Below are 12,799 nucleotides of genomic sequence, written 5' to 3'. Positions count from 1 at the left end.
GCAATGGTTGGCGTGACAAATGACTAAGGCTGTGAGGTTCTGTAATAAATAGGATTAAGCAAAGGTGGTAGCAGATGTTTTGGGTCGTCGTGGAACATCCGAGATAAAGTGAATTATAAATAAGAAAACCCCTCTGAGATTGCAGAAGATACCTGGGTGTATAGCTAGGACCGAAGTTGGTTGTGTGCCTAAGTAGCCATTGGGTTCTGCTGTAAGGATAGTGGTTGCTATGAGTACGGTTGGTACTAACCACAGACCACATGCCCTAGGGTCGGTTATTGACCGAGTGAGGAGATGAGACTCTTCTGGGTGCTGGTCAAGTGGTACATCGGCAGAAACATAAGATGGCTTGTTATGCCCGTTAGAAGAACGCTTAACCCACATCTTTAAGTTACTTTTCGTTTTTGAGGAGACCTATGAGATGCCTTGGGGATTTGAATAGTTGCTGATATGGTAAGGTGTTTTTAGTTGAGCAGGCTACAGAACAGATAACACCTATAGTGATCAAGAGGAGGTATGGCCCATTTAGCTATTTGGAGTTAAGATCAGCAGCAGGTCAAGACTGTGGTCATCGAATAAGTCATCGTAGGTATGTCGATTCCTTTAAGGAGGGGAGATCTAGTGACCTTTGGCTCTTGAGATATATTGAGTGGAGAACGTTTATTCCTCAATAGTCCTGATTAAATGATTAGCCATATTTATTGACGGGACCTCGAGTATACGTGGCAAATTATGGGAGAAAGTACTGTTGAGAAAATGTTGTGTATCTGATTAAGAATCAGTTAGGAAAAGTCAGACTAAAAGATACTGTTGTTGAATCCTTGATTGAGTATGTCGTATTGTTTCCCTGTTACATTACCGAGTATTAGTTTCTTATCATGCAAAAGGATAGCTCCACTCTTGTCAATACCGGTTGTATCTGGAATTAGCTGTATTTGCATTGAGCCTGGTGCTGCGAGTCAGTTTATCATTGAGATTGAATATCTCTGAATTTTGGGATTGCCTTTAGGTTGATATGTAATTGAGATAGTACCAAACGGAAGTGCGATGAGAACGCGAGATAGTTTTGGGGAACGGTTGGATTATGACATTATGATAGCAGAACCTGGTAGTTGTATGAAGTATCATTGATGATGTTCCTTAAGCTAGTTAAGGTATTAACGGTCATATCGTGGCCCTATTGAGGTGATGGATTAGGGAAGTGTGCTAGTGTATTAAGTCAAGCAGGATATGTCGTGGACTTGGACTTGTGGGAATTGAAAAATGATGATATGGAATGTCCTGAAAGAGATATTGGGTAATATCAAGGGAATTGTAAGCGTATCTTGAGGACATAGACTAGACATGAATTTCGAGGACGAAATTCTAATAAGGAGGGGAGAATTGTAATATCCCAAAAATAATAAAAGTATAAATTAAATTTATCTAATTTAATTTAAATTAATTAATTGAGAGGCGGTGCGCGTGTGCTAAGCATCAAATTTTTTTTGATATTTTTGTGTCTCTTATTGAAGCTTCTTAAAGCTTCTGGCCGAGAAAGAGAAATTGCGCGCGAGAGAGAGAGAGGGATGAGGGCTCGGGAGAGATCGAGAAAGTGAGAAAGAGAGATGGAACGAGGAAGAGAGGGAGGTGGCAGCCATGGAAGCTCCGAGTGAAGCTCGGCCATGGCAGCCGAGCAACCAACAGCGGTGGCGAAGGCGAAGCAACGGCGGCAACAGGCGCGGTGGCAATCGGTGGCCGGCCAGAGGCGAGCAGTGAGGGCGGCACTGGCCGAGGCAGCGGCTGGAGCAGCCGTTGGCCATGGCAGCGGCGCGGGCAGGCGCAGGGGAGGCAGCGCGGGGAAGAAAGGAAGAAGAAGAAAGGAAGAAGAATAAGAAGAAGAAGAGGGAAAGGAAGGGAGAAGAGAAGCAGGACGTGCAGGAGCAAGGGCGGAGAAGAAAAAGAAGAAGAAAAAAAAAAGGAGAAGAAATAAGAAAAAAAAAAAAGGAAAATGAGGAAATAAGGGGAAAATAATAGAATTTTGAAATTATTTTGGCGTGGAAAGTGATCAGGTACGTGGGTAAAAATTAGTAGAAGCATGTTATGTTTAAATTATAAATTTTACACGATTAGAATTTTATTTTGGGTCTAATTTTATCAATTTTGGGAGTTATTCTATTTGCAGTGTGTATTAATTTGGTGGTGTTTAAGCGGGGAAACGCTGTAAACAGCTAAATAGAGGCAAGCTCCCTCTACCCTTATGATTTCTTTATATTTTGTGAACCCCTCGCCTTCCCTTAATTCGTTTCGGTTCCGCGTAGTAATTATATATATAAATGGAGGATATTATTGGCGTTATTTAATTTTAAATAAATATGGGATTTATTGGGATTTTGTTTGTGGTGCGCCTACATGTGATTTTAGACAGTTAAATTATTTATATTTCACGGTTAGATTTAATTAATGTGAGCCATGGTTTTATTAATTGCTATTAAAACGTTTTACTTTGCAGCGGGAGTGCAAGAAAGAGAAGAAACGGCCGTGTAAAGGTAAGCTCTTAACCCACTCCCCGTGTTCTTTAATTCCCGTAAAAGACCCGGTAATTCCTCGTAGTTTATCATCTCCCTTACTTTAATTCGGCACCTAGCCTTATTGGTTGAATTATTATTTATCTGTTTTAATTTAAATTAAATCCGAGACTTCTAGAATTTTATTCGTTGTGAGCCTATAGGGGTTTGTACCGCCCCCGCTCCTTTTGGGAATGATGTTGACCCAACCTGGGAACTAGGTTCCTAAACGTGTGGGTTTATTTACAGTTTTTCTCGAATTTATTTATGGTTCGGTTAGAGCTATCGAGCAGTAGGGCAGGGGTCGGATGTTGGTGACGTTGGGGTAGACTATTGTACGGCCCTGAAGTGGACCGTCGAGTGGACACTCCTTATCACTGGCCTTTGACCGGTGCCGGACACTGCTGACTAACTCTATCAGGTTGTAGTTTACTGTACGTTTAGATTTATTATATTGCTGTTCATGATTTGATATGCACATGGATATGGGTTGCATGTTGGGATATTCATTTATTGAGTATGCTTAGACACGAACATTCTAGCTTGGTCAGGTTGCATCCGGCACGGGCATATGCATCGCGTGTGGTTTATTATGTGGGCGGAGCATGGCCTGATGCCTGGATGTATGGGCGCCGGTGTATCACGTTGATGCTCACTACGCCATTGCATTTTTATGTGCATTGCATGACTACTGGTAGTTATTAGTTCTCGGACGGGAGTACCGTTCCGAGGGAGCCTATAGCTCGGGTGTCGGGAGTACTAACATGGACGGGTGACGGGAGTACCGACCTGGGACAGCGCGCGCAGGTTTGTTGGAGATATATGTTGCCTTTCAGGGCAGCGGCAGGTTGGTATGAGACTTGGGTGCCAGGTATCTTGTGTGGGCCCCAAGGATCGGTATGTGTTTTTATTTTGCTATACTATTGTGTTGTAGCGTCTCATGGCTTGTGTGTGCCTGGGGGTTTATTCTGGGGAGAGATTTCGATTTCTGGTTTTGTGTAGCCTCTAGCCTTTCCTTTCTTTATGCTTGCTGAGTCTCTCGACTCACCTTGTTTTTCCATCATTCCAGGTAGTGGCAGCATGGGCCATGGCAAGAGAGTCATCTCTTAACGGCAAAGTCGGTATGGTGTACAGGCAGTCCCGTTTGTCCCGGTCAACTCTGAAGTCTGAGTAGGATTTACTCTATTATTCTTACTGTGCCAGGTCTTTCCTCGAGTCTCGTGTATGTCGGCACAAGAGTCTGTATTTATTATTTATCTTGTGACCGTTGTGATAGCGGGGTACCCGTAGTGCATGCGTGTGTTTAGCTTTGCTTCCGTTGTTCTTTTTTTTTGTGTATGCATGCCAAGGTGGTTTTGGTCTAGTGTACCATTCTTTTTCCCTTTTGTAGGCGCTCCCGTTCGGGTAGTCCGGGTGGTTGGGGATATCCGGGCGGGGGTGCTTACAAAAGCGATATACATGCATGCCCACGAGTACCCCGCTGGAACATCGGTCACAGAGTGTATAAAAATATATACAGAGATCTGTGCCAACAAATAAAAGATATAAGGAACAACCTGGCACAGTAAAAAATGAGGGACAGAAACCCTAACAAAACATCAGAGACAACGGGGGCAGGCTAAATGTACACCCTACCGACACGGCTGGCTGCTAGGTGGAACGATCCTCGCTCTCGGCCTTCACTTTACCCTTACCTGGAATGATGGAAAGTAAGGTGAGTCGCAAGACTCAGCAAGCATAAAGAAAGACAAGGCTATAAATAAAACAGACGAGGAGATCACCCCAACACAGTCCCGCACGTACACGCAAGCCATGTGACGCAACAATACTTTAGTGCAACATAATAAAAGCACATACCGGTCCTTGGGGCCCACAAAAGACACCCGACACCCAAGTCCCATACCAACCTACCGCTGCCCTGAAACGCAACATAGATCTCCAACAAACTTGTGCGCGCTGTCCCTGGTCGGTACTCCCGTCACCCGTCCATGTCGGTACTCCCGACACCCGAGCCATAGGCTCCCTCGGAACGGTACTCCCGTCCGAGAATTATATACTACCAGTAGCCATGCAATGCACATAAAATGCAATGGTGTAGTGAGCATCAACGTGATACACTGGCGCCCATACATCTAGGCATCGGGCCATGCTCCGCCCATATAGAAAACCACATGCGATGCATATGCCCGTGCTGGATGCATCATAACCAAGCTAGGATGTCCGTGACCAAGCATAACCAGATCATGAAAACCCCAACATGCAGCCCGTACCCATGTGCACACCAAAACATGCAACAAGAATAAAATGATACCAGTCATGCTATAATCACATAACGGCAGAGCTAGTCAACAGTGCTTGGCACTAGTCAACGGTCAGTGGATAGAAGAGACCAGCCGACGGCCTAAGATAGACCATACAACAGTCACTCCGTCACTGAACAGCCGATCCTTGCCCCCACTGCTCAACCGCTCTAGCATATAAATAACCAAAATCCATAATAATACCCGATCAGCTAAAAACCTAGCCCCGGGAGAGTACAGCATCATTCCCACAGGCTTGGGGGTGGCACAAACCCCGGTAGGCAACCAACAAATAAAATCCTCGAAACTAGTTTAATAAATTAAATTTTAAAACAAACCGTTTAAAATTCCATAATTTATTAACAACTGAAACCAACGAAGGGAGATCAAATAAATTGACAACGAAGAAAACGTTGTGGAGGGCATAAAGAATTTGTCTTTACGAAGATATCCTTAAGCTTGATTTGACCCAACGCTGTAAAAATTATACAAACACCCCAATAATTCGCCAAAATTAACAAAATTGGACTCTAAACGAAATTCCGACCGTACAGAATATTTATTACTAGCTTTTCTACATACCTGAAAAATTAAATCTTCAATTTAACTGAATTTAATCTGAATTTTAGCCCCAAAATCTCCCAATTTCATGATCGCGCGCGTACTTCTTTTTCCAAATTTTGCTCACTGTTCGGCTGCAAGAAAACGCCCGAAATTGGGCTTAAATCAGGCAAAAACGAGCGGAGGAGGGGCGGCCACGTGGCAGCACGCAAGCCAGCCACTAGGAGGCCACCGCCTCACCGAAACGGCGTCGTTTCGGATGCCCACTGGCTAAAATAAATCAGCCTCGCGTGCACGCTGCCCCTCCTCTCGCGCGGAATCAATCCCGTGACTGCCCCTCGCCCGTCTTGGCGCGAACCTCTCGCGCCCACGCTCGCCTTTAACCATATAGCGCAACCATTAAATTTAAAGGGATCTTTGGTCCCTTTTCTAAAATCGCGCCAGCCCCCCAACTTCCATTATTTACACACACACATCTCTTAATTAATTACACTAACGCCTGAAACTTCTAAAAATTCCACAATTTAATTTATTTCAATTTTTTTCTTATTCTAGAAATATTCTAAAATAATTAATTAATTACCCTAATTTCTTATTTTCTTAAAATCACATAATCTATTATTATTTATAACAATAAATTATTTTAATATTCTTTTTAATTTAAATTAACATAATAACTCAATAATTAAATTAATTTACTATTTATGGGTCTATAGACCATATTTGTCTAGCTACATTGATTTATGAATGAAAAAAAGATATTTGGTTCCATTTTATAAGTTTCAATGCCTGGTTTTATTAAGTGAATTGTTTATTATATTTTTGTTATGGATTTTAATAATTAATTATTGTAATATATAATTATAAATATTTTATAAAAAAATAATAATATTTTTCATAAATTATCATTTACCTTTTAAAAATTATAAACGCATAAAAACTGTTTATAGTTCTTAATAAACAAACACTTTTTATTATAAAAAAATGCTTATAATTTTTAAAAATTAAGAGTTTTTTTAGTTTTTGAAAAGTAATTGATAATTATAATTCCTTATAATAAAATTATTTATAATTTTATATGTCAAAAATTAGTATATAAATAAGATAAGATTAAAGTTACATAATTAAAGGTGCATTTTATTACACACAAGATTTGAAATTTAGTAAAATTGCACTGGTTACCTTTTTATTTTCAAAAATACCATATACCACCCCTGTTATTTTTATTAAGATTCTCAAACTGTCCCTTTATAAATATCTCTTTCTAATTATGCAAAAACAACAAAAATGAAAAAAATGCTGACCACAAACATTATCGCAATAGGATTTTTGGTAAAATTCTGAAAAAAAAATAGAGATGTAAAAAAAAGAAAAAAGAAAACATCAACAACATAAAAAAAGGAAAAAAAATGATAGTTGATGACATAAAAAAAATGTAAAGGAGTGGGCTATTTAATTAAAGGTACAATGGTTAATTTATATAATTAGTTAATTAAAAAAACATGTTTTTTTTTTTTTTTTAAAAAAAGACAAAAGGTAATAGTTGGAATTTCGTCAAGCCTTAAAATATGGGAAATATCATTATATTAAGAATTATTATTAAAAATAATTTATTTTTATACGTAAAAATCAGTAATTTATCTTTGAAAAAATAGTAATAATCATGTAAAGATGGAAATACACTAAAAGTTGAAGTTAATTACGTTAAACTTCTCAATTACTTACTAATAATAGCCTGCAAACTAATAATTTTCTCAATTACGTACGTCATCCCCTGGTAGGGTAGTATTATTGATATTTCACTTAGATTTGGGAATTTTATTTTACGTTATAAAAATCATCGGCAAACATGGACTCAATATTACAAGAAAAGACTTCTAAGACTTTATGGAAAATAAAAGAGCAGCGGCAGGAGCTGGAGCTGGAGCTGGAGCTGGCAAACAAACATGGACTCGTTTGTTTCTACAACCAAATCCAAACATAGCGACCGACCACAACGCCACTATTACTAGTTTACTACTAATTAATATATATATATATATATATAGTCTGGTCTGGTCTCTAGTCCCTTCTGGCGGCGGCGGAGCTGTCATCCTTCTTCTCACCCGGCCCCTTGCCAAGGGTCTGCTTAACGGCTTCCTTGGCCCCCTCCGCCATGCTCTTCATCTGTTCGCTGGTCTTCTGCAGGATGCCGCCGGTCTTCTCCTGCCCGGCCCTGGTGGTCTCCTTGGCCGCCTCCGCCATCTCCCCGGCCTTCTCCTTCGCTTCCTCCGCCTTCTCCGAAGCGTAGCTCCCCGTCCGGTCCTTCCCCTCCTCCGTCCTCTCTTTCGCCGCCTGCCCCGTCTCCTGGCTCTTGTCCTTCGCCTCCCCCGCCTTCTGCTTCATGCTTTCCTCCGTTTCCCTCGCCTTCTCCTTCACAACGCACAAACCGATAACATTAACATTATTATTATTATTATTATCCGAAAGATGTAAAATCGAAAGATGAAAAGGAAAATGGTTACCTCGGCACGGCCTTTGGCTTCGGCGGCTCTGTCACGCTGCTCTTGAGATGCCATCTCCAGTAGCTGCTTCTAGTTTCACAATAGAGCTGGGTTTCTGTTTCAAAGAGACGTACAGATATGGGTAGCTAATTGGTGAGTGGCTTCACAGATGCAGTGCGCATATATAGAGTTTGGCAGTGAGCTCTATGGGTGACACGTGTGCTGCAGTCGAACACGTGTTGGGGTCACGTGGCTCTAGGCTACTTTTTGCCGCGGCGGTTTATGCAAATGCAATCCCAATCAATCCCCCTGGCATTTTAGATCAGGACGAGTATGAGTACGATTCCATTGTTTGATCACACGTCTCCTTCTTCCAATTTCTTTTAATTCAAAGACATTACGCGTCACTGGTAAGAGGAATTTTATTTGTTTTTTTATAGTTTAGATTATAAAATATTTTTAATGACACTTTACTTTTTTCATACTTTATTAAAAAAATACATAAAATATTTTATAACACAGATTATAAAAAATAAATACAGTCTAAATTAAAAATAATTTTATTCTTATATTAAATTGACTTAATTTAATTATAATTAATATAATTATAATTATAATTAATTAATTAATTAATTAATCATATTATATTAATGACTATAATGTAATTAATTATAAGGTGAAAAGAGAAGGAATGGGAAGAGTGAAAATGAAATAGATTTTAAATTTATTTCATTTTTCATTTAGTTTCATAAATTTATTTCAAAATTTTGAAAATAATTTTTAAAAATAAACACCAATTTCGCTACTTCCACTCCAAAATTCTGAATTAGAATGGAAACTTTGAAAACGATAAAGTCAGTTCTTTTTGTGTTTTAATTTTTAGTTCTGAATTTTAATTTTTTTTAATTTTCTATTTTGATAGTTTGTTTGTAGAAAATTAAAAATGAGTTTTATTTTTTATTTTAAAAATTATTTTTCAAAACAAAAAATTAAAAAATGCATTCTATTTGAAATTTTGAGAATAATTTTTTAATGACATTTGTTTCAATGAATTTGACTATTTAGTAAATTAAAACTATTTAATGCTAATATATTATTAAAAAATATATATTTTTTAAAGTTGGTGAATCTTGAAAAAAAATTTTCGTTACAAGAATAAAATACGAATAAATAAATAAATTGAGTTGGCAAAAAAATAAAAAAAATATAAAAATAAAAATTAAAAATGTGTATTGATAATTACATAATGTGATTGTGAATGGTAAGATTACATCAAACAATTCAATAGCAAGTGAGATAAGATTACAAGCTTCAATAAAAATACTAGAAGTAAACATAATTCAAAAATTAAAACAATAAAATAAAATTATAGATTCATGCATAAGTCATTCGCTACTCATTCTACATTTGTATAGCAATTTGATTATTGACTTGTCCCATTTGAGCTGTTTGACTAGCATAAAAATGTATGATTTCTTGATCTTGATTTAACTCCCACATATCATCAAATACCATATTCTCTATGAATATACAACCCAAACAACATACCTTCAAATGGATAGAGTATGTACGCAGTATGTCAACCAAATGATGTGTGACTTCATGCTCCAAAAACAGAGTAAAAAAGATGTAAATTTTTATCTAATAATAGTAAAACTTTTATCCAATAATAGAAGTTGCACCAACCAAACAAAATTTGTAAAAATTGGGTATATATATATATATATACACCCAGTAACTATAGCTAGCCACAACTGTCATCACTAACGGTCGCCGGTGATCACCTTTGGCCGCAAATTGCCATTATCAGAGCCTACCATTAGAAATACCAAGTCAAGGGGGTTAACATACCCAAAAATCAGCAAAATCTAACGACCGAATCTCTATATAAATCTGATTTTTAATTTTTTGCCAAAACTAAAAAACAAAATTGCAGTCGTCACCACCCATCGTAGCCGATGGTTTCTATTGATCAGAGACAACCACCCTGACACCTTTATCTCTATTGACTAATATACCCAAAAACTAGCAAGATCCAACAACTAAATTTTTATAAATCTAAGTTTAAATCTCTAACCAAATACAAATCATTTGTACATATGTATATATTATGGATTTATGTTGAAAATATTGCCTGATCAGACTAAAAGACTTATCTCCTTGTAGATTGAGACCACTTTCAAGATGAAAATATGATCGAATCTAAGATCAGATGATTGAATTTTACAAAAGCAACGATTTACATAGGTGTTCTTGAGAAAGAAAGACATGTTGTTGCTATGGAATGTACAAGAATGGGACGCTCGGGTTGAGAGGTTGCTGCCAAGAGATATTTTCTATGTTTTGGATTTTTGGGAGTCTTTTCACTGAAAACATTCATTTGCAAAATTTATCCTTATTTTTAAAAATACGTTTTTTAAAATATGAAAATAAACATGTTTTTATTATTTTAAAAAATTAAAAACTAAAGATGAAAACAAAAAAGAGAGAACAAGACATAAGATTTTCAAACAAGCCCTTATTTAAGGTTTGGTACCATATTTATATTCAATTACTTGAATTTAATTATATATTCAATTATCGAAATAACAAACCATTTAGATAAAGATTTATTAATTATAATTTGATCAAAAATAAATCTGAATTCATTTAAAATTAAATACATAATAATAATAATAATAATAATAATAATAATAATAATAATAATAATAATAATAATAAAAAGAGGTTTACCAACCCGTCTTAAATACTTAAACCTTCATTAAGGTAGTGTTTGTTAATTAAAATGTAGATTGAAATAAAGTAGAATATAGAAAAAATTATAAACAAAAGTGCTTTTTTATTATATTTGTTAAATTTATTAGGTGACTTTTTATCTAGGTTTGTTAGATAAATTTATCTCTTTCATTTCTAATAAATTTATCTTACTTCTTACAAATAAGAAAAATTGACGCGTGTATCTTCCCGTGTATTTTGAAAAAATTAATAAATAATTTGATAAAAATTTTAAAATATTTCTTAATCTTATCTTTACCATTTCATATCTTGATTCAGAAAATATTACAATCTTTTTTTAGTAAAATCTTATCTTACTCTTTTTAATAAATGCTACTTACAGAAGGTTGATTATCATTGTCTCCCATTTCAAATTTATTTCATTTAAAGTTTAAACCCTAATTATATGTTATCATATATCTCTTTCTATATTTATTTATAATTTTTCAATAAAAATTATAAAAATTAACCACGTCTCAAATAAGAAAATTCATTTTATTATATCTTCTCATTTCACAATGCCTTTCTCAATCTCTCTCCATGATATAAACTTATTCTCTTTCTCTCTCTCTCTCTCTCTCTATATATATATATATATATTTATTGACTATTAGGCTAATGAACCTATCACTGAATTCGATTAAGATTTAGATCAAATCCAAAAAATGAATTTGTTAATTCTAACTTGATTATGTACTGGTGTGCGAGCCTATTTTTATGCAATTTGAACCACTTTTTACACAAATTTCTCATTATAAATCTATGATTTATTTTTATTTACAAATTTCCAACTATTAATTTGAGTATTCTTGACTGCATGTGCTCTAATCACTTAATACATATATATCCCCTTTTAAAACCTTTTCCCATTTTTAGACTTAAGTATTAAAGACTATTTTCAAGAAGTCTCACATAATCTTTAATTAATCATTTGTTTCGTAGGAAAACTAGAGAACTTGAAGTGACAGACCTTTGAATGAGATTTCGATCACCAAATGGATGGTCTAGCTGCAATTTAAGTGTATAAATCCAACATTATATACTCTACAATATGATAAAAGGTAACAAAATAGAGTGAAAAAAGAGAATATATGAGTGAAGCTAACAAAATAGAGAAAACTCACACACAAGTAGGAGCCTAAGCCTTATTATTATTATTATCTCAAAATCATCTAATAGTTATTTAGATGGTAAGTGTGATTAATTGGGTTTGATAATCAGTAGTCATCTGCATTTGTGTTGATTGACCCACATGTAATGGTGCTACACAGGCACACTAGCATAGCAATCTATACTTGTGCGTCAAGATACCTTAAAAACTCATACTTGAGGAGGTTGATTGTCAAAATATTGATATATTGTGTACAATTTCTGGCTACGTCACTTTAAATATTATTTATTTAATTTCTATTTTGGTACCCACCAATTTAACTGCCTTGCACTCTTCCACTTCCACGCCTATATATACACTTAGATCTGTGGATATGATCAATGGTTGAATATTATACCTACTTGAAACAGTCCATATGTCCGAAGCCTCCGCCAAGGGCGAGGGATCATCGACTGCGTTGGCAAATGGCATCAAATCCATGCATTTTGGTGCTGTTTGTTGTGGGATTAAGGCCCATCCAATCCGTGCATCAGTCAGAAGACACATATAAAACTCACCCACTGCTCCTCAACGCTTCATCCATCCATCCACATTTCACGTTTTAATTAGTGCCATACCTATACAAACAAACAACAGAAAAAGCATCCGAAATGGAGAGCCAGGGACACAGCACCGACTACACCTCCAACACCACCCATGACTCTGCCGGTCAATCTCAGGTCAGGTACCCTACACACACACACACCCATACATATATATATATATATATATATATGCGCGCGCGTGTGTGTGTCTCTCTTTTTGTTTTTTGTCAGTATTCTTTCCACCTTTGTAATATGGAAAGTCTCATTTTATACATGATCAATGATGATATTTGGTCTAATTACATGGGTCGATTAAGTGACCTACCAGTGTGAATTTTTTTATTTGTCCCACCAATGCCCTTGTTTACTTTTAGTAAAGTAATTAAATACAAATAAGATTTAAAAGAGAAAAAAATTATTGGGTATCATCTATTAGTCA

The 12,799-nt window shown here is 36.1% G+C and overlaps 1 protein-coding gene across 1 annotated transcript; it reads right to left on the bottom strand.

Moving 5' to 3' along the window:
- Positions 1–7,215: 7,215 nt before the first annotated feature.
- Positions 7,216–8,057, bottom strand: LOC127790502 (late embryogenesis abundant protein Dc3). Its single transcript, XM_052320046.1, has 2 exons — positions 7,912–8,057; positions 7,216–7,819 (listed from the first exon to the last, which is right to left on the bottom strand). The coding sequence occupies exons 1-2, from the start codon at positions 7,963–7,965 to the stop codon at positions 7,469–7,471; spliced, it is 405 nt and encodes a 134-aa protein (XP_052176006.1). The 5' UTR covers positions 7,966–8,057; the 3' UTR covers positions 7,216–7,468.
- Between the last annotated feature and the right edge of the window lie 4,742 nt (positions 8,058–12,799).

Source organism: Diospyros lotus, chromosome 14 (assembly GCF_014633365.1).
Source record: "Diospyros lotus cultivar Yz01 chromosome 14, ASM1463336v1, whole genome shotgun sequence".
Classification (NCBI taxonomy): Eukaryota; Viridiplantae; Streptophyta; class Magnoliopsida; order Ericales; family Ebenaceae; genus Diospyros; species Diospyros lotus.
The sequence above is the reverse complement of the archived record's forward strand: the minus strand, read 5'-3'. Positions and strand labels throughout refer to the sequence as shown.

Bases quoted from the DNA above. Each gene is read 5' to 3' on its own strand.
- LOC127790502 (XM_052320046.1), bottom strand. From the start codon at position 7,965: ATGGCATCTCAAGAGCAGCGTGACAGAGCCGCCGAAGCCAAAGGCCGT. The intron at 7,820-7,911 runs GTAACCATTTTC...TGCGTTGTGAAG, and splicing joins AAGCCAAAGGCCGTGCCGAG to GAGAAGGCGAGGGAAACGGA.